The following is a 25,920-nucleotide window of genomic DNA, read 5'->3' as shown; positions in this document are numbered from 1 at the left end:
ACAGAGACTGTGAAAGGTGTGTTGTTTTAAGCTGCTAAATTTGTGGTAATTTTTTTACAGCAATTGTAGAAAACAAATACAGGGGGGTTGCAGAGGTCTACCATGTGAGATTCATTTGAATCCTGAGCAGCCAGAGAGGCAAGACTTCCTCCCTAAATACCCTAGGCATTCAGTGGAGACTCCAGACAGACCACACCTTAGAAGCAACCCCGTGCCCTAGCATGCATGTCCCTTCTCCAGAGGGCCGACGGCTGCTGGCTGCTGGTAGAGGGGTTCAGAGGAACTGGCCACAGGCACAGCCGACCCACAGCAGATGAAATCTTCCTCTTCAACTCTTTTTAACTTTCCCTGTCAATCCTTGTAGGTAATCGGTCTCCTGCTAGTAGGGGGAACCGATAAGCCCCTGAGAGGGTGCTAAGTCCTCTCAAGGGTGCTCTCCCAGTAGGAAACCATGCTAAGTCCCTGGCTCCTTTTGGCGGTGGGGGGGGGGGGGGGGATGTTAAGTCACCCAGCGCTGGTCTCAGAAGCTGAGTCCCTATCACTCGTTCATCAGGAGCTGCCTCCCGCTTTCCTCTCAGGGGACTAAGTCTTGACCTTTGGCTCCAGAGGTTGTCTCCACTCCTCCCTTCACAGGCCGAGTGCTCCAGGCTGGCTCCTAGGCTGAGTCCTGACCTTGACCAGCAGCCACCAGCCTGCCAGCAGCAGCCATCCTGACTCGTGGCTTCTCCTTAACCCCAGAGTGTCTGATTCAGTAGTTTGGGGTTCACAACTGAGAATTTTGACTTCTAAAGAGCTCCCGTGTGATGAGGTTGCTTCTGGTTCACAGATCAAACTCAGAGGAGCAGTGTTCCAGGCAAGGCAATGCTACATGCTGTCCCAGGCCCCAATCCACAGGCTGGAGGTTTGCACACTCCAAGGGGCAGACCCCAGAGTTCTCACCGACATCCCTGAAGGTCTCTGCAGTGTGTAAAACAGAGAAATGGCCACCTGGAGGTCCTAGTCCCTCCACTGCTAAGGGACCCTGTGAGGAAGCCCCAGGATGCAGCTGATCACAAACCCCAGCCAGGCTCCACCCACAGAAGCCCCCAAGCCACTTGTTTCTTCTGCCTGGAACTTAAAAAGAAAACAAAAAACCCTGCATGGCTCACTCCTCACCTCCGTCAAGTGTTTACTCAATTATCCTCTTACTAAGGAGACCTCCCTTGCTTCACTGTGTAACATTACAGCCTATCTCCCTACTTCTCAGCATACACTCACTCCTTTCCATTCTGCCTACTACATTCTGCTTATTATATCATTTAGTATTTCTTCTTTCGTGTTGCCTGTCTTCCTTGAATATAATATAAGCCCCGTGAAGGCAAGAGGTTTTGTCTCAATTGTTTCATAATGTTTCCCATGCACCCACAGTAGATATTCATTGAACATTTGTTAGAGCAGTGAATGAACATGACACTATAGATCCCTGTTCATTTTCACCATTCTGGTAACTCTACATGTCCTCTTTAGTTTTCCCTCTCAGCTGGAAGGGAAATGCTCAATATTTTCAAGAATGAAAAAGAATCACACTTGGAGATAACATCTTCAGTGTGTCCACTTGCTTCAGGATGGCCCAACATCCCTCTTCTGTCTTCCTTGACCTGGCTCTATCTGAAGACTTTCTCTCATCCCTGACAGAACATACTGAAATTCACAAAACTGACTAACACTTCAGGCAACGTGCATTTGAAAAGCAGTACGTTACGTTTATTAGTTCCCAGCTACGTGTGGAAGCACTTTGGGTCTCAGTGACACCAGGGAATGATAATTCCATCCAGATTTGTAGCCTTTGGAGCATCGGAAATAATGTTTGGCCTCTAGGAGCATGCTGAGCTTGATGGACTATGAAATAATACCTATCAACACTTTGGTGTTGCTCAACTGCTGACAACACTGCCCGGAAATCCGAGTGCCCTCCCTTTGAGAGAAAGCAAAGCGCCTTTTCTGCGGCTTGGAGGGCATGGGGCATGCGCCCTTAGCCGCGTGCCGAGCTGTGACTATATTACCCAGAGTGCTCTGCGCTGAGCGGAGGAAGCGCTGATCCAATAAAGGCGCAGGAGAGGGACGATCCCTCCTTGGTGCGAAAGATAGGGGCGGGACTTCCGGTCTCCCCTTGTGGCAGTCATTTTGGCTGGTTTGGGTCTGGTTTTCCTGATCTGTAGCTCCCCGTCGCTGGGTCGGGTCTGAGGCAACCGGAGGCTGAAAGAGAAAAACTTTCTGGAGAAAGTGTTGTGCCCGCTGCACAGAGGTGAATCTGAGGCCTGAAGGGGGACCGCCTGTGGTGATCCCACGTCAGGGCTGGGCTGGAAGGGGTGGTGTTGGAGTTCCCCATCCTGGTCACCCGTCACTCCCGTCACTGCCCACCCCCAGGATCAGGTCTCAGAGACCTCGCTAATGGACCTGACACAGTTGGTGCTGAGACCTTCAAGGCCCTCGCTCAAACCACCCCCACTTTTGCATCCTAAAGCCCCAAATAGGGGGAGCCTGTTCAGACCACGGAAGCCGAGGCCCCAGCGTCCAGCACCTGCAGGGGTGTGAGAGGGGGCCCTCGTGGGTGCTGTCCCCGATCCTGAATTCAATGTGATGAGGTGTGGGAGTGTTACAAGCAGAGGAATCAGCATGTGCAAAGGCTTGGAGGGGCTACCCGTACAGGACCGTTGGGAAAAACTGGGCTTCATGTTGTGTCTGTACAGAACAGGGTGTGAAGGGGAGTCACGCCTGGAATGGCAGGTGGAGGAGGTGTACCTGGGTTCTTACGGTGCTTGGAACCGTGGAGGCTTGTGAACAGAGGAGGAACGTGGTCTGATTTAGGGTTTTTAAAGTTTCCCCCAAAATGGAACAGGGGCGATGAGGACAGTGAGTCACAGGAAGGTTGAGTCCTTCTCCAAAGTCACACAGCTGGTAAGAGGCATTGCTGAAGATCAGGGGACAGAAGTTAACAGTAAGCCCAATGTCACCTGGTTCCAGGGCTACACAGGGGTGCAAGGGAGGCCTGAGCCCATGGAGCCCCTCCATGGTGGCTTGTTTCTCACAGCCTCCCTCTTCTCACAGGTTCCATGGCCACAGAAATGCTTAAGGACCCTACACAGGTGAGTGGGATCTCACCAGTCCTAATCTCCTGACACACACACATGTTCTCTGGGATTGTGATGCCCTAGAACTCAGACTGCCGCTCTCCTAGCCCTTTGGCCTGGGGACTTTTAAGAAATGCCAAACCTTAGGCCAGAGTTTATATGAAATAGTTCCTGTGTCTGGCAGCCAAGGGAATGAGGTGTGGTAGTTTATCCCAGGCACAAGTAGCAGCATGTCCAAATGCTTGAAGGTGAGGCTGAACTGGGAGTGTTCAGTGTTTCTCTTTCCTTTGTGGCAATCAGGAAAGGAAGAATCAGGACTGGAAGGGCAGCATGAGAAGTTAGATGTTTTCCTGGAGGGGATGAGAGCAAAGGGATGGGAACAAGGAGGTTATGTGACTCAGGTCTTAGAAGGCTCTCTCTGGCTGCACAGTGGAGAACAGATTTTGCGGAGTGAGGGAGGAGGCAGGAAGACCAGGGATGAGGCTACTTCAATAGTCCAGGTAAGTACTGGTGGTGGCTGGACAGTGTAGTGGCCATGGAAGTGGGAGAAGTGATTGGATTCTGGATCTCTTGTTTGTGCATGGCTGACTGAATTTTCTAATGTTGAGGGTGAGAGAGATAAAGGTAGGAGTCAGGGATTACCCTGAGGTTTTGGAAGGAAGAAAGGAAAGTTGGCAATAATTTTCAGTGAGAATATTAAGAGTTTGGGGTTTTTTAGCCATGTTAAGAGTCAGAGATGTTTCCGAGAACACTGCTTGAAGGCATCAAGTTGGCAGCTGGACATAAAATGTCTGAAACTCTGGGGAATGGTTCAGGATGGAGACTTCCAAATGGTGGTGGTTACTCTGTGTATGCAAGAGGAGATGGAGCTGTGGGTCATATTTGGGAGGAGGAATCTTCAGGTTATGGTGGTAATGCTATTAGCAGGCCAGGAAAGGGAAAGTGGTGCCCCAGGACTGGGTCTCTTATTTGAGCACTGGTTAGAGGGGGTGTGCATCTCAAGAACAGTTGAGGGAGACAACTGGCCATGAAAGGAGGGTTGAGAAGAGAATGGTCTGGCAGGAGGTCAGGACTTCCAAGCGTAGAGTAGACATTGAGACAGATGCAGAGGCCTGTGTATAATTGAGGAAACATGACACTGAGGCTGAGGCTGATTTCTATTCACATGGACTTACCAGGATTTTTGGTGACCCTGGAGTGTTTCAGTCAGGCTGGTGGATTACCTCAGGGGAAAATGTGGTTGTCTGATAGAGTCACTAAACTAGGGGAGGGGAACCCTGAGGTTGGACTTTGAATGATGGCAAGGTTGAGAGAGGAGGGTTGTGACTAATAAGAGGACAGTAAGTGCAACACAGAAGTGGAAGAGGACCAGTGGGATCTGAAGTCTGCATGTGGTTCTGAATGGCCGAGGGTGACACAAGCAATAGAACCAGGAAGTGAGGCTTTCACAGCAAGGTTCAAGGTTGCCCCTGGCCGTGGGAGCCATTGAAGGTCTGGAGTAGTACTGAATCCTGTTTGCATTTACATAATCTTGATGCCATGAGGTGAGTAACACATGGGGAGGCCAAGGAGAGATTTATGGCACGGGGCAGGGCCGTGGTGGTGGTGGTGGTTATGGGCTCTGGAAATACGAGAGAGGTACAGTCTAGAGAACGATGAGCATGTGGAGAGTAAGTATGAACTGATATCGTCAGGGTCGTGGCACTGGGGACTGAAGGATGAAGGGAAGGCCCAAGTTTGGTTGTGTTTGGGAGGCACCATCTGGGAGACTTCCTGGGAACTGCCTGGCAGGACAGGTGGAGCCCTGTGTGACAGGTCCAAATCTTAATGACATCCATGTGCCCGCCTGCCTCATGTTGGCAAGGGCAACAGTAATTAATGGGGCCGTGAGGAGGGAGCAGGCACAAATGGCACCAGGGTCCAATATCTCACCTGAATTGTGGAGCTGGGGAGAAGTGTGAGTGTGGGATGGATATGTGGGTTGTGGATTGGGGGTCCTCGAGCGAAAGACCGTTCATTGTTTCCTCTCTCCTCCTCATGGCAGGGCCGTATAACCTTTGAGGATGTGGCCGTGCATTTCTCCTGGGAGGAATGGGCTCTCCTTGATGAGACTCAGAAAATCTTATACTGTGATGTGATGCTGGAGAACTTTACACTTATGGCCTCTCTAGGTAAGGCCCTCATATCTCCCCCAATACCTTTTCCTTTTCTCCAGGGACAGATCAGTCCTTCTCACATCAGGACCATGGGCACTGCTTCCTTCCCCAGTTCCCTGGGTAGGTACTCTGGTTGCTAGGGCTGAGCTGTTTGCACCGTCCTGTCGTTTTCCCACTCATCCCCAATACCTGCTGCCCCCAAGCCTTGCAGGGAAGGAGTCAGGAGTCTTTCAGTTAGCCTTTTGGATCTCACCTTGCTTTCCCTTTCTCTGGCCAGGTAACACTTCTGTCCTAGAATCTACTCCCTTCCTCTAGCTTATGTATCCTTGTATCTGCCTTTGCTAGGAACTGCAGTCACTGACGTGGTCGCTACTTATGTGGCCCATGGGCTGTTCTTGCAAGATCTCCTCTGAGGTTTTTTGGTAATATTGAGTTTTATTTCCTATGAGTTGCTTTGGGCCAGTGCTGACCATTTACCTGTCCAGTCTTTTCCTTAGAACTTGCATCATCCAGGTACTATACCTAGGCATAGGGGGAGAGCTATGGGTGCTTCTCAGGGTGGACATGACTCCAGCTCCACAAAATGGGCTCAGAGGGCCCCTGGCCCTATTGAGTGGCAGGTGAGAGGGTGTGACATCAGGGCTGTATTCAGTTTATACCATGACTCTGTTCTGTTTCCATTACTGTTTTGGTGCCAAATGCCAATGGCCACCCCTCACTTCTACCGTTCCTTCTCCATTCTTGACGCTTTGCCAACTTGTCATTCCTACACTGCCTCTCAGCCCAGGGTGAATCCTCAGCTCTCACAGTGGATTCCCCACCTGACCCATTCTTCTCCACTGCTCCCTCTCGCAGTGTTCTCCACCATTGCCCCCCACATATTGTGCTGTGAGATGTGCACGTATCTTTAAGTAGTTTTTGAACTACTTGGGTTTTCTTGGGCCCATGCACACCCTTCTGCATAGCACTCCTGTGTCATCAGCAAACAAGTGCTGAAAACCATTCAGAGTGAGTTGTATACCTGCCTCTTCTCTTTGTACTGCACCCCATCCTTTCTCCTTCACTTGGCCTTTCTCTGCATCCTTCATTGCCCCCGTGCTGTGACCTTTAGAGGACCGTGACTGCACAGCAGCTGCTTCCTCAACCGGACTCCAGTTCCCTGCTCCTGACAATAATGCTATGGACTCATGTATACTCATTCATTAGTGTATCAGATGCACATTAGTGATGGGTTTGCCCCTTCCCACCAGAGCCAACTGCGCTTCACCTGTATTTCTTTGCTTTCAGGTTATTGGCATGGAATGGAAGATGAGGAGACACCTTCTGATCCGAGTGTTTCTGTGGGAGGAATGTCACAGGTCAGGACTCCCAAAGCCAGGTCCCTTTCCCCAGAAAGCCCACCCCTGTGAGACATGTGTCTCTGTCTTGAAAGACATTTTGTACTTGGCTGAGGAAAGGGACACACATCCCAGACAAAAACCGTATACTTATGGGGCATGTGGGAAACAATTCTTTCAGTATAAACCTTCACCAGAAGCAGCACTGTAGAGAAAAACTTTCAGAAGGGGTGTGGCAGGGCCTTGCTTGTGAAGAGCTACACATTCCATGTGCCAAGGAATTCCTTCACCTGTAACAAAGCTGGGAAAACAAAGCTTCCCAGTCAGTTTGGGCCTCCTATAGTAGCAGGTCACTTACAACAGAAGAAGCCACACAGAAACACTGAGTATGGGCTGGCCATTCACAGTAGGAAAAATCATTAAAAGTGTGACAAATGCAGGAAAGCCTTCAACCACCAACACACACCTCTTTAGCACTAGAGAGTCCACAATGGAAAAAGGACTTATACTTTCCACGAGTGTGAGAAACTCTTCAGCATGCAACTACAGACCTGTTCTCACCAATAAATTCACACTGGAGAAAGGCCTTATTAATGCAGTGAATATAGGAAATTCTTTAGCCAAAGATCCAGCCGTATTGAACACTACAGAGTTCACACTGGAGAAGGACCTTCTCAATGCAGTGAGTGTGGGGGAGCATCTAGGGAAGCTTCAGCCTCATTAAATACTGGCTACTTCATGTTAGAGGAAGGCCTTATCAGTGTAAAGAATGTGGGAAAGCTGAAGCGCCCACCTTATTCAGCACTGGAGATTGCGCATTAAAGAAAGGCCTCATGAAGTAGAGCAAATATGGAGAAGCTTTCAGTTCAAGGTCTGCTCTGATTTATCGCTGAAAGCTTGTGTGAAGCTCATGTGAGAAAACTTAAGGCCAAAGATCTGTCCTTGTTCAGCATGAGAACATCCACAACAGAGAAAGGTGTTGAATGTGCCATGAATGTGGAAAAGGCTGCAGTCAAAGGTCTTCTCTGATTCATCACCAGATACACAATCAGATAGGCTTTATGAATGCAGTGAATTTAAAAAGTCTTCATCCAAAGATCTAACCTCATTCAGCACCAGAAAAGTCCACACTACAGAAAAATCTTGTAAGTGTAGTGAATGTATGAAATCCCTCAGCTGACAGTTTGACCTCATTTGGCAGCAGGAAATTCATACAGAGGAGTCACCAGAGTTATTCAGGGAATGTGTGATCTCCTTGTTCAATACAATGACACTGGAGGAGAGCCTCTGCGAGGAAGACAACTGCCTGATGTTGAACCTTTTGTACGTGAACATCCACAGTGAGGAGACTTTCCATTAAGTTCCAAATTTGTGGCAAGTTTTCGGGAGCTGTCTTGCACTTTCTAGCCTGTTCAGGGCCCTTGCCAGATATGTCACTGCAAGTTTCTGTTGTAGAGGCCATTCATCTTTACACCTGGCAGGTCCCCACGGTGGCCAATTTCAAGATGCCAACGTGATGTAAGTAAACATGGAATGAGAAGAGATGCGCAGTAGCTCATTATTATATTTTTTTCCACCACACTGACAGAGTTGCCATAAATAAACCCAAGAACACACATAATAGTAAAATGACTAGGAAAGACAAGTTTTGAGTATTTGGTTTTTTAACAGCTTTATTGAGGTAAGATTCATTTAAACTGCACACAGAGTGTACAGTTTGATGTTTTTGATATATGCTTATGCTCCTGAAACCAAAATATTTCCTCCTGCTCTTTTAAATCTATCCTTATTAACATAAAATTGTTACTACAGGATATAATCTCTCTTCTGTAATAGATATTTTCATATGTGTGTGTATATGTATATATATATGTATATATAAACTGGACAGGACTGTTATGAAGTTTCATGAACTATTCCCCAGTCTTCCATTATTTATCATTTCATGGCCATTCTTGATTCATCTATCCCCATGCTTACCACTGAGTTATCTATAATCATACACATCATGTCATTTAATTCATAACCTCTTCATGATGTGTTTCCAAAATGTAAGGGCTTTATCACACAAAATAAAAATACTTTAAAAATTGTATCAAATACGTTATCAGTACTCAGTTTTCTCAACTGTTTCCAAAATATGTTTGTTTTTTAAGGTGATTCATTGCAATTAGTATTTAAAATGTATCTACATGACTTTTAATAGGTATGTTTCATAAGTCTCTTAACCAATAGCTGCCACTTACCTCCTTTTATTCTTATTTATTTATTGAAGTTGCTGGGTCACTTTTTCATTAGAATAGATCTCATTCTAGATTTGGTTTCGTACACCTTTCTGATTTAACATACTTACCCTTCTCCCATCTTTCCTGTAAACTAAATATTGGGGTCAGCTCCTCGCAGACAGGTATGTAATGATAACGCTTGGACATACATGAATGTGACAGATGAGTGATGGTGACACACCTGGAAACGTGGTGTGGCAGTGTGTCTTTTTGCTAGCACACTGAAGCACAGTCTAGAAACACACAAATATTTCAGGTGCTAAGTGTGCCAGGTATGTAGTGATACTGCAGAACCGCCTAGAGTCATACACTATATTTGTGGGACTGTGTGTGACAGGTTTGTGATGTACCTAAATACAACTTTGGAATCCTCTCACATATCCTTGGGACACTGTGTGACAGATGTTGGGATGTTAACACTCTTCAACACAGCCAGGACCCAGACACATATACCACATACGTAGAGAAAAGACGTGTGACAGACATGAGACACGTTCAACTGACATGCAAAACATATCAGTGATCTGTGAGACAAATGGAGGTACTGACACACCACAGCAAGTATGGTGACACAGATACTGTATGGAGATCTGTGAGACAGGCATGTGATACGGGTGCCCGAATGCCTGTTATATAGGCCATATGCTACCATCACACAGTTCCCATGGATTGATGTGATGAGCCAGACACCCCCTGGCTAGGAGAGAACAAAACTCTGTCCATCCCTGCAGGTTTGATGATGCACTGATGCAGGCCTGAACAGGGAGTCAAGGTGCACATCTTGGCACAACCTAGAGACTCACCCATATTTGATGATTGGATGTGAGCACAATAGGAAACATGGTAGAAGAAAATAGCTTGAACTAAGTAGCAGAAGACTGTACTTTGAAATGCCAGCTGAGAAGGCCTGGAAATAGCAATGACCAGGGCCGTAGGGCAGGGACTTTAAGGTCTTACTGAAGAGGTCAGCCTACATTCAGCCAGTTTGGGAATCATTGGTCAAAAGAGGTTCTAGGAGAGGTAGGGAATGTTGTTGCAGATTAGCAGTCATTGTTAGGCATTTTGCATTTTACCCAGAGGGGTAGGTATGAGCAATCAGGGCTAAGGTCACATGCAGGAAGGTACATGGAGGTACCCACACATATGAGGACCACATCAAAAATTCTCAGTCTTTCAGGTCTCTCCCAACATCCACAATATTAACAGTGGTAATGAAGTGACAGCTGAGTTTTGAGACATGGCAGGGAGGGTACACTGAACTGGCATTTGGGGGATGACCGACAGGACCTTGGAGGTGAATCATTGCATGTGGCAGTGAGAGCAAGGGATGCATCTGGGCGACCCCAGGGATGCCCTGGAGGTGATGACACTATCCATGGAAACAGCTTTCAAGTGAGGATAGAAAGTTTTCTGGTCTCTAGGAAAAGCACTACACACTCATAGGAGAGGGACTAGAGTAGAGATGTTGAGGGCCCCAGGTAGAGATGTTGCAGTGTGGTTAGTTAATGGTCTGAGGCTCAGCAGATACTCTGGACCAGAGAGGAGTCTGGGAATCCCAGCCTAAATGGGGGCATGAACAGGTCCTGGGGAAAAGAGGCAAAAGTATTTACAGCTCAGGAGCCGTCCTGGAGCTGCATGTTTCTCATTCACTCTCCACCATGCTCTTTCTTCTATTCTAACCCAAGTTGAACCCAAGCCTGGTGGGCAGTGGGCATGCAGTTGGCTGCATGGCCAACAGGCATTTGGGTGTTACCCCCCCCCAAGATAAAGTGCATTTCTGCACTATAGCTGCAACCACATTCTCTGTCCTCCATGCCGCTGGCTCCTTCTGTTCCCTATTTCCTCCAGTACCCTGTCCTCTGTGCTGCCTCAGCCCTCTCACTTCACTGGACCCCTTCATCCTCAGGGTACCAGTGGGAAACAAATGGGGCTTCTCAGAATCCTCTGACCACCCACAGTGTGCAGGGAATGAGCTGTAGAGGAGAGCACAAGCTGTAGAGTCTGGAAAACTCAGTGTAGATTCTGGCTATGCCCATTTTCTGGGTTGTGATCTTGAAAAGTTCCCCTCTTTGTACTTGGCCTCCATTTCCTCAGGTCTAAATGGGAATATTAATTCTTCCCCTGGATTGAGGAGACCAGAGAGGTTATGAATGTGTTATGTGTCCCCCAGTGCCAAGGCAGGTGTCAGCCTCCCTCAGATGCCTTTTCTGTGAGAGGTGTGATGACAGCTCTGCTCCTTTGCTCATGTCCACGGAAATATGCTCAAGGGTGGCTGAAATAAATATAAAAGCAACAGATAGTGAATATGCTTCACATCCTTATTACCGAGTTGATGGCGGAATCATGGGGTTTACACATACAGACCATGGACCAGAGAGACCTGGGTTCAAGTGTTGCCTCTGTTAATCAGACTAAGGGCACTGTGGACAACTTGCTAAGGTCACTGACTATGATATGGAAAAGATGCTGGTGTTTATCCCCTAGCCGTGGAGGATTGATAAAAGTAGCATAAACAGCATATAAAAACAGATGGGTAGTATAATCAGAGAGATGGAAATGCTAACAATCAAAAGGAAGTGCCAAAAATCAAAAACATTGTAACACAAATGAAGAATGCCTTTGATGGGCTTATCAGTAGGCTGAGCATGGCTGAAGAAAGAATCAATGAGCTTGAAGATATGTCAATAGAAACTTCCCAAATGGAAATGCAAAGAGAGTAAAGAATAAAACAGAATAGAATATCCAAGAACTGCAGAACAGTTACCAAATGTGTAAAGGACACATAATGGAAATACCAGAGAAGAAAGAGAGAGGAGCAGAAGAAATATTTAAAGTAAAAATGGCTGAGAATTTTCCAAAATTAATGATATACAGTAAATCATAGATCTAGGTAGCTCAGAAAAGCGCTAGCAGAATAAATACTAAAAAATCTAGACCTAGGCATGTCATACTCAAATTGCAGAAAATCCAGGGAGAAAAAGAGAAAATCTTGAAAGAAACCAGAGGAGAGGTAAGAAAAACAATTTATCTATAGAGGAACAAGAATAAGAGTTATTTCAGAAACCATTCAAATAAGAGTGGTGTGAAATGTTTAAGAAAGAAAAGAACCCGCTAACCTAGAATACTGTATCCAATAAGATTATCCTTCAAAAGTGAAGAAGAAATAAAGACTTTCTCAGATAAACAAAAATCTGAGGGAGCCTGCCTTTCAAGAAATGTTAAAAGACATTCTCCAGAGAAAAGGAAAATGATGTAGATTAAAAATAGATCTCGTAAAAAAGGAAAAGTGTCAGAGAAGGAGTAAATCAAGGTAAAATAAAATCCTTTGTTTTCTTATTTTTAACTGATCTAGCAAATAACTTTGTTCAAAGTAGTAATACAAATGCATTGGGTATTTATAACATATGGATAAGTAGAACAAATGTTAGCAGTGTTAAAAGGGACTGGACAGAGGATTTGAGAATACTCTTTTATAAGGTACTGACACTACCTGTGAAGCAGTATAGCATAATTTAAGAGTGGACTTAGATTAGTAGTTAAGTATGTATTGCAAACTCTGAAAGAGCCACTAAAAACTGAGGGGACAGATGAAATGAGTAGCAAAAATTAGGATAAGTGTTGAAACTGAGTGATGTGTACGTAGGGACTCATTAAATTCTTCATTTTGTGTACATTCTTATATGCAAATTGCTAAGTGAAAGAAGCTAGTCTGAAAAAGTAACTGTATGATTCTAATTATATGACATTTGGTAAAAGGCAAAACTATAGATACAGTAAGATCAGTGGTTGCTAGGGGTTGGCAGGAAGGTTGGAGGGATGAATATATAAAGCACAGGGGATTTTTTTTCAGCTGTTTTAATAAAGTTTATTATTGTTATCACTTAAATTTAAAAAGTCGTGTCGAAAATTTAAATCTCAAGCAAAGGTTTTACATTTTGGACTCCAAGGCCCAAGCACGGGGGATTTTTATGGCTGTGAAATTATTCTCTGTGATACTGTTATATATTTGTCAAAACCCATAGAACTGTACAACACAAAGAGTGAAGCTTAATGTGTGCTAATTAAAATAACAAGTTAGGAGATGGAGGAATCCCAGAAAATAATGCATACTGCAACCAGAGAATCTAACTGTATTATGAATGTATGAAACACTTCACAGAGAGAATGGGGGAAAGGTGCTGACCTGAGTAACTTTGGAAATGAATGGGATCTGTAAGACTAAAGGCAAATTGAACTGCAAATATGTGCTTTACTCTAGTTGATAAAGTTGTTCCCATGGGAGTGCAGGTTAACAGTTCTGATACTGCTATCTATGTATACTGGAATTCAACTAGTAAGTAAATGGATGGTGGATGGTAGGAGCTAGGTGTCTCAATGTTGGAGTAGGAATTTACAGATAAGCAAAAAAAGAAGACTAGAATGATCCATGTGGTAGTGGATTAGAGTGGAGAAATCAGTAAGAACTCAAGTTTAATTTAATATAGATACAGATGGTATGTACAGATACAGATTAGTATACATGCATATTTCTTTGTTTTGTTAGCTGAGAGGGCCTAAAAGCAATGACATCCGAAGCAACAGAGAGCACACCTAGTGCCCAGATCTTGACTCTAATACAATTCTCTAATAAAATGAATCAAGGCTCCTTGGAGATATGATTGAGTCTAGGACTGGGGCAATATGCATGGAACAACTAGTAATGCCAGAAGGTAAGGAAGTACTCCAAAGTAACCACATAATTATGGGAGTATGTCAAATAGACACAGGGAACAAACTGAAAGAGCTTCCATTAGCCAAAGATGGAACAATTTGAGCAACAGTATATATGTGGATATATACATATATATGTATATATGTGTGTGTGTATACATATAGATAGATTAGATAGATAGATAGATAGACAGACAGATATAATTTTACCTCAAGGTACAAAAGTATGTGCATACATATTGGTATAAATAGATTATTGTATAAGTTAATAAATGGGGAATAAAAGACAAATCTCCTGTGCTGAAGAATTCCAACATACTTAGTAGATACTCCACACTAAAGAAGAGGGAGTATAACTCCCCACTCCTTAATTATGGGCAGTGCATAGTGACTTACTTTCTAAGAGTACAGTATGGACAGTGGGAAAAACAGTAACTACAGTGGAGAACCCTGACAAACACTACTTCAGCAAAGTAATCAGTCAACATCAACATGCCGTCATAAATCATGTTGATAGTATGTACCCTTCTTATGATGTGATAAAAATGGCATTCTACATCTCTGATCTTCCTCCCCCATACCCATAAGCCTATGAGAAAAATCCCATAATCAAGAAAAAAAAAAGTTAAATTCCAGTAGAGGGGCATCTTACAATATACCTGACCAATACTCCTCAAAACTGTCAAGATCATCAAAAACAAGCAAAGTCTAAGAAATCGTCACAGCCAAGAGGAGCCTGAGGAGGCATAACTAATGCAGTGTGGTATCTTAGTTGGGGTTCTAGAACAGAAAAATGACATTAGATAAATACTAAGGTAGTCAGAATGAACTATGGACTTTAGTTAATAATAATATATCAGTGTTGGTTCATTAATTGTAACAAATGTACCATACTAATTAATATAAGATGTTAATAATAGGGGAAACTGGGGAGGGAGGTGGTAAATATGGGAATTGTCTATTATCTGCTGACTTTTTCTGTAAATTTGATATGGTTATAAGAAATATAATTACTACTGATTACAAAAAAGATGAAAGAAACTTCCAAACTCTTAAACACGCACACACACACACACAAACACACATATTGAGTCCTTACATAAGCCATTCACTCCAGTGTTTGCTTTTGCAACATTTTTTCTTTAATTCTCACAACAGCCTAGTGAAGTAGTATATTACTATATCTGTGGGGAAGTTGAGGCTCAAAGAAATGAAGTGCTTGAGGGTGGAACACTCCCAAGCTCATTCTACAAGGCCACCATCACCCTGATACCAAAACCAGACAAAGTTATCACACAAAAAAAGAAAATTACAGGCCAATATCACTGATGAACATAGACACAAAAATCCTCAACAAAATACTAGCAAACAGAATCCAACAACACATTAAAAGGATCATACACCATGATCAAGTGGGATTTATCCCAGGGATGCAAGGTTCTTCAGTATATGCAAATCAATCAGTGTGATATACCATATTAACAAATTGAAGAATAAAAACCATATGATCATCTCAATAGATGCAGAAAAAGCTTTTGACAAAATTCAACACCCATCTATGATAAAAAAAAAAAAACCTCTCCAGAAAGTGGGCATAGAGGGAACCTACCTCAACATAATAAAGGCCATATATGACAAACCCACAGCAAACATCATTCTCAGTGGTGAAAAGTTGAAAGCATTTCCTCTAACATCAGGAACAAGACAAGGGTGTCTACTCTCACCACTATTATTCAACATAGTCTTGGAAGTCCTAGCCATGGCAATCAGAGAAGAAAAAGAAATAAAAGGAATCCAAATTGGAAAAGAAGTAAAACCATCACTATTTGCAGATGACATGATACTATACATAGAAAATCTTAAGATGCCACCAGAAAACTACTAGAGCTAATCAATGAATTTAGTAAAGTCACAAGATACAAAATTAATACATAGAAATCTCTTGCATTCCTATACACTAACAACAAGAGATCAGAAAGAGAAATTAAGGAAACAATCCCATTACCACTGCAACAAAAAGAATAAAATATCAAGGAATAAACCTACCAAAGGAGGCAAAATACCTGGTGCAGAAAACTATAAGATACTGATGAAAGAAATCAAAGATGACACAAACAGATGGAGAGATACACCATGTTCTTGGAATGGAAGAATCAATATTGTGAAAATGACTGTACTACCCAAAGCAATCTACAGATTCCATGCAGTCCCTATCAAATTACTAATGGCATTTTTCACAGACCTAGAACAAAAATATTTACAATTTATATGGGAACACAGAAGACCCCAAATAGCCAAAGCAATCCTGAGAAAGAAAAACGGAGCTGGAGGAATCAGGCTCCCTGACTTCAGACTATACTACAAAGCTACAGCAATCAAGACAATATGGTACTGGCACAAAAACAGAAATATAGATCAATGGAACAGGATAGAAAGCCCAGAGATAAGCCCACGCCCCTGTGGACACCTAATCTATGACAAAAGAGGCAAAAATATACAATGGAGAAAAGACAGTTTCTTCAATAAGTGGTGCTGGGAAAACTAGATAGCTGTATGTAAAAGAATGAAATTAGAGCACTCCCTAACACTATATACAAAAATAAAGTCAAAATGGATTACAGACCTAAATGTAAGGCCAGACACTATAAACCTCTTAGAGGAAAACATAGGCAGAACACTCTGACATAAATTGCAGCAAGATCTTTGTTGACCCACCTCCTAGAGTGATGAAAATAAAAACAAAAATAAATAAATGGGACCTTAATGAAACTTAAAAGCTTTTGCACAGCAAAGGAAACCATAAATGAGATGAAAAGGCAACCCTCAGAATGGGAGAAAATGTTTACAAACAAAGGATTAATCTCCAAAATATGCAAGCAGCTCATGCACCTCAATATCAAAAAAACAAACAACCCAATCAAAAAATGGGCGGAAGACCTAAATAGACATTTCTCCAAGGAAGACATACAGATGGCCAACAAATATATGAAAATGTGCTCTACGTCACTAATTATTAGAGAAATGCAAATCAAAACTACAAAGAGGTATCACTTCACACTGGTCAGAATGGCCATCATCAAAAAATCTACAAACAGTAAATACTAGAGAGGGTGTGGAGAGAAAAGGGAACCCTAGTGCACTGTTGGTGGAAATGTAAATTGATACAGCCACTATGGAAAATAGTAGGGGGAGGCTCCTTAAAAAACTAAAAATAGAGCTATCATATGACCCAGCAATCCCACTCCTGGGCATATACCCAGAGAAAACCATAATCCAAAAAGACACATGCACCCCAATGTTCAGAGCAGCACTATTTACAATAGCCAGGACATGGAAGCAACCTAAATGTCCATCTACAGAGGAATGGATAAAAAAGATGTGGTACATATATACAATGAAGTATTACTCAGCCATAAAAAGGAACAAAATTGGGTCAATTTGTAGAGACGTGGATGGACCTAGAGAGTGTCATACAGAGTAAGGTAAGTCAGAAAGAGAGAAACAAGTATCTTATATGAAGGCATATATGTGGAATCTAGAAAAATTGTATAGATGATTTTATTTGCAAAGCAGAAATAGGCACACAGATGTAGAGAACAAATGTATGGATACCAAGAGGGAAGGAGGGGTGGGAGGAATTGGGAGATTAGGATTGACACATATACACTATAAATACTATGTATAAAATAGACAGCTAATGAGAACATACTGTATAGCACAGGGAACTCTACTTAATGCACTATGATGACCTAAATGGGAAGGAAATCCAAAAAAGAGGGGATATATGTATAGCTGATTCATTTTGCTGTACAGTAGAAACTAATACAACATTGTAAAGCAACTATACTCCAATAAAAATTAATTTTTAAAAATGTTAAGAGGGTTAAAAAAAATGAAGTGCTTTCCCCAAGGCCATGTACCTGGAACACTTTTGTTTCTAGAGGCTGGACTGAAACCTAGGAATCTGGGTCCATATCTGGGACTTTAGACCCTTTAACACAGTATGTGAAGCCCTCAACATGGTGCTGACACACAGTGAGGACCAGTGAGGCTCAGCTGCTACTGCCTTATTGGAATTTTTATCGTATTTTCCCGTTCCCTGACACACCAGAGAAGTTACTCTCTGCACCTTATAGTCCTAAGGACTTGTCCTAACCTTGTGTCATTCTCCAATGACGGCTTTTCATTCTGGCACAACTGCATTTTGTCCAAAGGCAGTATCTGCCTCCACGTTGAACACAGCATAGAGCTTGGCTTGGTGATTAAGGCCTTGGGTCACTCTGCATCTTCAGCAGTGACCAAGCAATAGGCTCTAATCTCATCCAACAGTCCCAAAGTCAATGTGGCTGTCTCCATTTGACTTTTCAGCTATCGATGACCTTCAAGTACTTGGCCATGACCTTCACTTGGGAGGAGTGGGGGCAATTGGATCTGGCACAGAGGACCCTGTATCAGGAAGTAATGCTGGAGACCTGCAGGCTTCTGGTCTCACTGGGTAAGGCTTACTTCCCTCCCATGTGGGGAACCCACAGCCTCCTTCTTCATTTTACTCTCTCACTCTAGGCCTGACTGGTAGACAAGGCCTCTGGAGTCCACCCTCCCTCCTACCCATAACTCCTGCTGTGTTCCTGTAGCACCTCCTCTTTCCTGGTCTCCCTGTGTCCGGCCAGCCACCATGATGAAAAACAGGAAGTAAAATCAAGAAATTAAACCAAGCCCACACTCCAATACCTAGCATAGGCTGGCCTCAATCTGAGGCCCTTATTCCAGATTCTCACTGGAGTGAAACTGAATGGTCAAGCTTTGTTAGGCTAGCTGTCCCCATAACCCAGGGGGCAGGGACCAGAGAGGAAGGACCATTCTCCAAAAAGTCCACGGGTCAGGCAGGGCACCTGGCAACACTGAAACTACACAGTCTCAGTTTTAAGACTTCTTTTTCCCCTGATGCCTGCATGATCATCCTTTGCTTCCTAAGGCCTGGGCCACAGTCTTCTGCTGGCACAGGAGATGATGTTCGAGGGTGTGCAGACCTGGCATTGATGGATACCTGAGAAAGCCATCCCTTTCCCCCTTCTCTTTCCTACCTTCTGACTGTTGTCAGGAGAGTCTTAGTTTAGTGAGAAATCATTGATACCTCCCCTAACTTTGGCTAATTTGCCTTTTCAACACAAGGAGCAGCCCCTGACATACTGCAGGGCAGGCCACATAAGCTTATATGGAACTTATAACATTATTCTGTTTTCATTGTTATATTTTGATGGTAACCTATTTGTGAAGAGTGAGACTAGTTTTACCATTTAAAATTGATACAAGATTCCCCTCCTGAAGAAATCAATTAAATAAACAAAATATGGGTCAACTTTGTTTTTAAAGCAGTTCATAATAGTGGACACAGCTAATGCACCCTGAGCACTCACACCCCATGGCAGGCCCTGTTCCTCACATGACTCTCGCTACTCCACTGATTCTCACAGTATCTTTTGCTCACTCTGAACTCAATTCTCTCCCCTCCAGGAAACTGCTGCCCAAAGATGACTATGACAGTTTTTAGCATGAGTTATTATTTGAATATGCTTGTTTATTTGAGGTATAACTTACATTCAGTAAAATGTACAGTCTTCAGTATCTAGGTCAATTGTACATATTTCTGTGTACCCACTCATGTGACTTCCACCTGTATGAAGTTGTGGAGCATTTTTCACCCCAAAGCAGGTTTTCCCCACTGTCTCTCAGTCAGTTCCGCACCAAAGACACCACTCTGCTGACCTCCACACCCAGAGAAATTGGCCCATTCCTGTACATTATATGAATGGAATCACACACTGTGCACTGCTTTATGTTCAGGGTCTTTCACTCAACATCCTTTTTTGTGAGATTCGTAGCACAAGGATTAATTTCTGTCCTGAGATGGTTGATGCAGATGTCTTCTGGTTTATACAGATTCCTTTTGCCTCACTTTGCACCATCACAAATCACAGCTCCAGGATAGCAGAACACTCACCATTTCCCAAATGAAACAGAAAGAGGTCAGACAGTCAAGCATCAGTTGACTTATACCAGGGCTTTTCAGTCCTCCCTGGGTACCTGAATCACTTAGAAGCTTTTAAAGCATTTATGGCCAGGCTTCTTCCCCAGAGATTTGGTTCCATTTGGCTCATGGTCAAAACCAGGCATCCCCAAGTGGTTCTGGTGCCCAGGAGGTTGGAACACTGACTTAGGTTAATGAGAAAATAGCTTCCAAGACGAGAGTGTCATCTTCCTGGGGTCCCATGGCTGTGTATAAAGGGAAGAGTACCTTGAATGGGACCCTGTGGGATGGAGATCATGAGGAACAGGTGTTAGGTAGACAGCCATCACTACCCTCTAAAGACCTTTGGTCCAAGGATGGTGTTTGTGCTCTTGGTTTCTGGGTCACTCACAGGTCAGCATTTCCTTTGCATGTGTGGGAGCAGCCTCAATCCAAGGTCCCATCCTTGAATATTATACTAATAAAGAGATTCATTTGTGCCTTTACTCAAACACTGCTGTCCTGTTTTTCTCTGATCAGGGTACTCTGTTCCCAAACCAGAACCAATCGACCTGCTGGAGGATGAGAAAAATCTATGCACGGTGAAGAGAGGCCTCTCCTAAACCTCCTGTCTAGGTGAGTGATGAATAGCCAGCAGGTGGGGGGGGGTGGGTCACTGCACCCTGCAGACCAATAGGGGACCACTGGGAAGCCTCTTGCTGTGACCTCCCTGGGGGCCCAGCAGCCATGAAGCCCTTTGACCTGTCCTCTCACCCAGTTACACTCTTCCCCGTTACTTGGGGAGGGGTAGGTTGTCTTAGGTAAATGTCAGGCTATAAGCTCCCTGTCTTTGAGATTAACACCTGGCTTTGTCTCTCTTCAGCTTTTGTGATCGTGAGGATGTTGAATGATCTCATCAGTGTTAGAAATAAGCCAACAGAGAAACTATAATCTCAGCAGCTCAGCACAGGGAGTTTTGGTTTTGTTTGTTTCTTTTCCTCATTCATGTCAAGATCTGCACACGTCAGTGGGACACTCTGTACCACACAGTCATTCAGGGAACAAGGTATCTTTCATTGTTAACATGTGGCTTAATTTAGGCTTTCCTGGCATTCTCGGTCCAGCAGAGGGGAAGTGAGAGAGGAATGAGAGAAGTCATACCCGTTGTACACACTACATTGCCATTGCCATTGCCACTGCACTGACATCCCACTGACGAAACCTGGGCATTTGGCCACACCTGTATTCTCAGAGCTAGGAAATGGCTTGGCCATGTACCCAAGGAGAAGAGAAAATGCGTTTGATGAACATCTACTTGGTCTGCTACATTCAGCCTACATTTAGAAAATGACAGTAATAGTGTTATCTCATTTTATCTCATTGGATTGTTCGAGGATCTAACTAGAAAATATGTAAACTGCATAGTATAGTGCCTGACACATAGTGGCTCAAAAAAAGTTAGCTTTGATATTGATATCAATATCATGTATGTGATAACATTAATTGTAATGAATACGAGTAATATCATACATTTCCTTCAGGGCTCAGAAGAAAAGAGCCTTTCTTTCTCCACCAGTAATACCTCTATTTATACTCTGCATCCTACCATTTCCCACATTCTTTATCCATTTATCTGTCCATATATACATACATTTTTCTGTTTGTCAATCAAACACTCAGAAGCAATCCTTCACCTGTGTCATCCCTTCTGCTCTGTAAAACTTTTAGGTGTGTATGGCCTTGTCTGTCCCACATCTGGGCTGCTGAGGGCACCGAAAGCTATCTGTGTTGATTGGCACCACCTGAGAATGATGGTCTCTCTTTCTCTGGTAGTCCCTCTGGCTGCACGGCCAGAGGGGACCGCCAGAGGGACTACCATGTTTCTGGCCAACCCCCACTCTGCTCCTTGGAGTTTGTTCCAAAATTTCACCCCTCTCCTCAATCCCACGTCTCCATGTGAATGTCTCAGAGGCATTTCATATTCATCATGCCCAAGAAGGATCTCATGATCTTGTCCACTCCTCCTACCTCCCCAGTTGTAGTGAATGACCCTGCCATCTAGAAAGTTGAGAAGGCAGGAAACACAGACAACAACTCAACACCTCCATCACCATCAAGCCCAACATCTAGCCACCCCGAGGCCTGCCCGTTCTACACCATACACATCTCCTGTGTCCATCAGCTCAGTCAGCTCCACCACTAACACCCTGTCCATGCTATCGTCATCTCTTGCCTGCCTGATACTAACAGACTCCCACCTGATCTCTACGCATCTGCTGTGCCTCTGGTCAGCTCTCTCTCCTGCATCAGCTTCCCCAGCCACTCAGGCCTATTCCAAATCTTCACCACATTCACAGTTGCTGATGTCTCAGTAAATAACCAAATTCATGTTAAAAATATAATTGCTTCCTTCTTCAACATCAGTGAACTCACCCTGGAGTAAAGCCCTCTTAATGTGATTAATATGGGAAAATTTTCTCAGGAGAGCAGGCCTCACTCAGCACTACAGCATCCACATTGGGGAGAAGCCATGCAAGTGCATTGGCTGTGAGGAGGCCTTCAACCCCAGGTCACACCTCACAGAGAACCAACATATTCATACTGGAGAGAAAGCCTATGAGTGCCATGAATGTGGAAATACCCTCACAGACCACTCTGATTTTATCCAGTAGGGGAACACTCTTGGAGGGCAAAGAATGTGGAAAAGCCTTTTGTGACAGCTCTTCCTTAACTTGACACATATGGATTTGTGCTGGAAAGAAGTCCTATAAGTGCAGTGAATGTGGGAAGACTTTCACTTACCACTCTGATTTTGTCTGCATCATAGGACCCACACTGGAGGGGAGCCCTTTGAATGTAAGGAATGTGGGAAAGCTTTCTGTGACAAGCTATCCTCAGTTAGATGTGCGAGGTATCACACTGGGAAGAAGCCCTATGAGTGCAGTGAATGCAGAAAGGTTGTTAAGCCCTAGCTTATCCCTCACTGGCCACTGAGGGACTCACAGTGGAGAGAAACCCTATGAGTATGAGAAATGTGGGTAGATCTGCCACACATGGCAAACTTTGGTCTACTTTGGAGAACTCATAGTGGGAAAAGGCCTTTTGTTTTTTTTTTTTTTTTGAAAATGCCTTTTGCGTACAACCACTGTGGCAAATTGCTCAGTCAGTGGAATAATCTTGCTCAACATCTGAGAGTTCATATTGAAGGGAAACCCTATCCTCCCTCAGGTACAGTCTCTGCTGTAGCTGTCTGCATCTTTACCTGTAGCTGAACCTCCGCATCATAGAGGTTGGAGGCCCTCTCTCTCCCAGACCACACCTGGTTCCACACCAGGAAGACCTGTGCTATGACATGGCTGATGCAAAAACAAGAGCCTCTGTTTGTCCCAAAGCAGGAACAGATGCACAGTCCAATGGAGGAGGGACATCCTGGGATTCATTCCTCTATTATTCAGTTCTTTCATTCAGTCTTCACTTCTTTGTTCTGGTATATTCTTGCTGATATGATTAACAAGAGTCATGAGTCATCTTTTATCCACATTACCACACACTGTGTCCTTGACACATCATGTTTAGTAAAGACACATGGGCGACTAAGACTTGGCTCTTGAGTAAGAAGGGACCTCACCATATATTGTGGGAAACACACATGAAAACGCGTGCAGTAAAATGACTCTGCTGCTACAACAGAAACCTGTCCAGGTCCCCCAAGGGCATAAAGAAGAGTAGGTTCAAAACTTGAGTCTTGGAGAAAAGATGTACAGGGCGAAGAGCAATCTAGCTTCTGGTTGCTAAGAGCTTGGATACTGAGTGTAGATTGGAATTCCAGCACTTCTAAGCTATTCCCATCACCAGACTTTGATGTTTCTTCTCCCCAGGCCTTAGCATTCTTGTCTGTAAAAACAGGAAAGTGATCAATAAACCGAGAAGCGCAGTAAGGAGAGCAGAATAGGTTTCCTGCAGGCTCCTTTGTAGGCACTGAAGCCAGGTTCAAAGATAGGGAATCATATTCCTGTAAAAGAAAATAGCATGGGCTGAGATCTCGAGGCTGGCAAGAGCTGGGCCAGTGTGGCTAGAGGAGGAGAGTGGCAGGCAGTGAAATAGAGTGTGATGCAGAGATTGAGGCGCAGGTTTTTGTAGGCCATGTGAACAATGTAGATTTTATCCTAATTGCTCCGGGAGGGTTTCACTAGGACAAAGACATGATCTGATTTGTTTTTAAATTTCCCTCCAACTAGTGTGTGAGCAATGTACTCAGTAGAGCCAAGAATTGATGCAGGAGATGTGGCGAAGCTGCCATGTAATCCAGGAGCATGTTGATGGTGGACTGGCCGAGGACTGCAGTGTGAAGCTCAGGGGAAGAGTATGACCGGGGACATGTTAGGAAGCAGAGCTGGCAGGACATACGGATGTATGGATGGTTGGGATAAAGGGGGTGAACCCCAGGGAATGACTTTTCCCATCTCTTAAAAACCCACTGCATGCATGGGACTGTGGGGCGTGTCCTATTCTCATGTTTAGATTTCTCGATCAGTACACAGTAACAGGTTGAGTGACTGAGTGAAGCCAAAGGCTGCCATTTCTGGGGCACAGAAAAGGCGAGATTCTTCCCTGTCCCCAAGAGGGTTACTTGGGCAGTTCATTTTTCTGTGGCCTTGTTTCTCTAATACAGAGGGGCCCTGGCCCTGCCCAGATTAGATGATACTGGGAAGGAGACCATGTGGGTGGTGGGCAGAACTGCAGCTCTGTAGGGCACCATTCCCAGCTACTTACCAGGCAGCACCAAGTGCAACTCAGGGATCTCTGGGCCTTGATTTGCTTCTCTGTAAACTGGGCATATCACCTCTCCAGGCTGCTGTATAGATTAAAAGACACAGCATTTGTACACATATGTATATACACTTGATGTATGAATGTGTTTAGTAAAGGGCAGCTAGTTTCGTAATACTATCACATACAGTTTTCCTCCTTTGTAATGTCCTTTCCCCACCCCCATCTCCCTCACCCAAAGAATGTTGCTGACCTAGGGATTTTCTGAATAAAAGCACATGTACTACAGTTTCCCAATGATATCTCAGCTGGCTTTAGGCCTTAAGTATGTTGGTCGTGACCCTGATGACCTTCAACATAAGATCTTGGCACCCCACCAGCCAAATCTAGGACATCCCTGCCCACCCTCTGGCTCCTTTTCCACTGGTGGTGGCTGAGCATGCCATGGAATTAGTTGTGCTTTGAATGAAAATTTAAATTCACTGATGAAAATTAAAGCCTTCATACAGGGTATTTTGCCCCAATAAAGACCACTGACTGCTAATTTGAACATTTCTCTCATATTCACTTAATATAACAGTTGATGTATTTGGCTTTACATTATTTTATAGATTTCTTTGCCTCACAGTTCTTTAGGTGGTCTTTTCTTTTTTTATAATTTCTATTAATTACTTATTTACAATCCAAATTTTCTTTCTTCTAGTTTGGAAGTGTATACTCTGATTCTTAATATTGTTTAAGCTAAAAATTACAAACATTTATTTAACATAATAGAACAAGGAGTTTCAAACACTTTGCCGTCCTCCTCCACCATATTAAGAGACTTAGAACATTAACCAATTTGTCCCATCTCATATATATGTTATTAAAAAATAAAATATTGGTTTTCAATTTAAATATATATATATATATATATTTATATACCTGTTATTGAGGCTATACTTGGTAATGCTATCATTCTAACTTCCCAATGGAATGTTATTCACGTTTTGCACAGTAATGAGCATTTTTTAAATCCACAGATGCACCTCTCTCTTCGATCCTCATTTCTTCTATCATCGCAGATCTTTTACCTGGGATCACTTTTCATCATCATTAAACAGAAACTCCTTAAATAAGAATTTTGGTTTTGCAGGTTAATGTTACATTAAATTTCTCATTTATGACGTGAAGTAGTTTATTTCATACTCTTAACTTCAAAGACACGTGATGCGTTTAGAAAGTTAGGTTAGCAGGTATTTCTTCTGCAGTTTAATTAGGTCCCTTCCACTGTGTCTCTGAACCACAGCTATGTGTTCACAGCCTCCAGGTCTGACGTTAGGTTAGGAGCAGAAATTCTAACATTGATGGAGGCAGTGATTGAATGGGTTTTGGGGTTGTCACACGAAAAGGATGGGAGTGTTGAGTGGGTGGAAGAAATAGTGTAACGGGTATCTGGTGGCCAAATTGAAACTAGCTAGGTGCTCAGCAATCCCTTTTTCTCTTCCTGGACACCCAGCTTCCCTTACACTTAATTGGTGCTCGCTTGTGGATGGCAGGTTCAGG

The 25,920-nt window shown here is 43.8% G+C and overlaps 1 protein-coding gene across 1 annotated transcript; it reads left to right on the top strand.

Moving 5' to 3' along the window:
• The first annotated feature begins 3,421 nt into the window (after nt 1–3,421).
• On the top strand, nt 3,422–25,509 carry LOC130838329 (zinc finger protein 560-like). The gene is made up of 6 exons (XM_057711237.1): nt 3,422–3,610; nt 5,155–5,281; nt 6,554–6,624; nt 17,967–18,093; nt 20,146–20,241; nt 25,398–25,509. The coding sequence occupies exons 1-5, from the start codon at nt 3,470–3,472 to the stop codon at nt 20,226–20,228; spliced, it is 549 nt and encodes a 182-aa protein (XP_057567220.1). The 5' UTR covers nt 3,422–3,469; the 3' UTR covers nt 20,229–20,241; nt 25,398–25,509.
• The last annotated feature ends 411 nt before the right edge of the window (nt 25,510–25,920 follow it).

This window comes from Hippopotamus amphibius, chromosome 16 (assembly GCF_030028045.1).
Source record: "Hippopotamus amphibius kiboko isolate mHipAmp2 chromosome 16, mHipAmp2.hap2, whole genome shotgun sequence".
NCBI lineage: Eukaryota > Metazoa > Chordata > Mammalia > Artiodactyla > Hippopotamidae > Hippopotamus > Hippopotamus amphibius.
Note: the sequence above shows the minus strand (reverse complement) of the source record. Positions and strands in the feature narration are given on the sequence as shown.

Excerpts from the sequence above, each read along its gene's own strand:
- LOC130838329 (XM_057711237.1), top strand. The coding sequence starts at position 3,470 with ATGAGAGCAAAGGGATGGGAACAAGGAGGTTATGTGACTCAGGTCTTA. Across the intron at positions 5,282-6,553 it reads TACACTTATGGCCTCTCTAG|GTTATTGGCATGGAATGGAA; the intron begins GTAAGGCCCTCA and ends CTTTGCTTTCAG. Across the intron at positions 18,094-20,145 it reads CAGGCTTCTGGTCTCACTGG|GGTACTCTGTTCCCAAACCA; the intron begins GTAAGGCTTACT and ends TTCTCTGATCAG.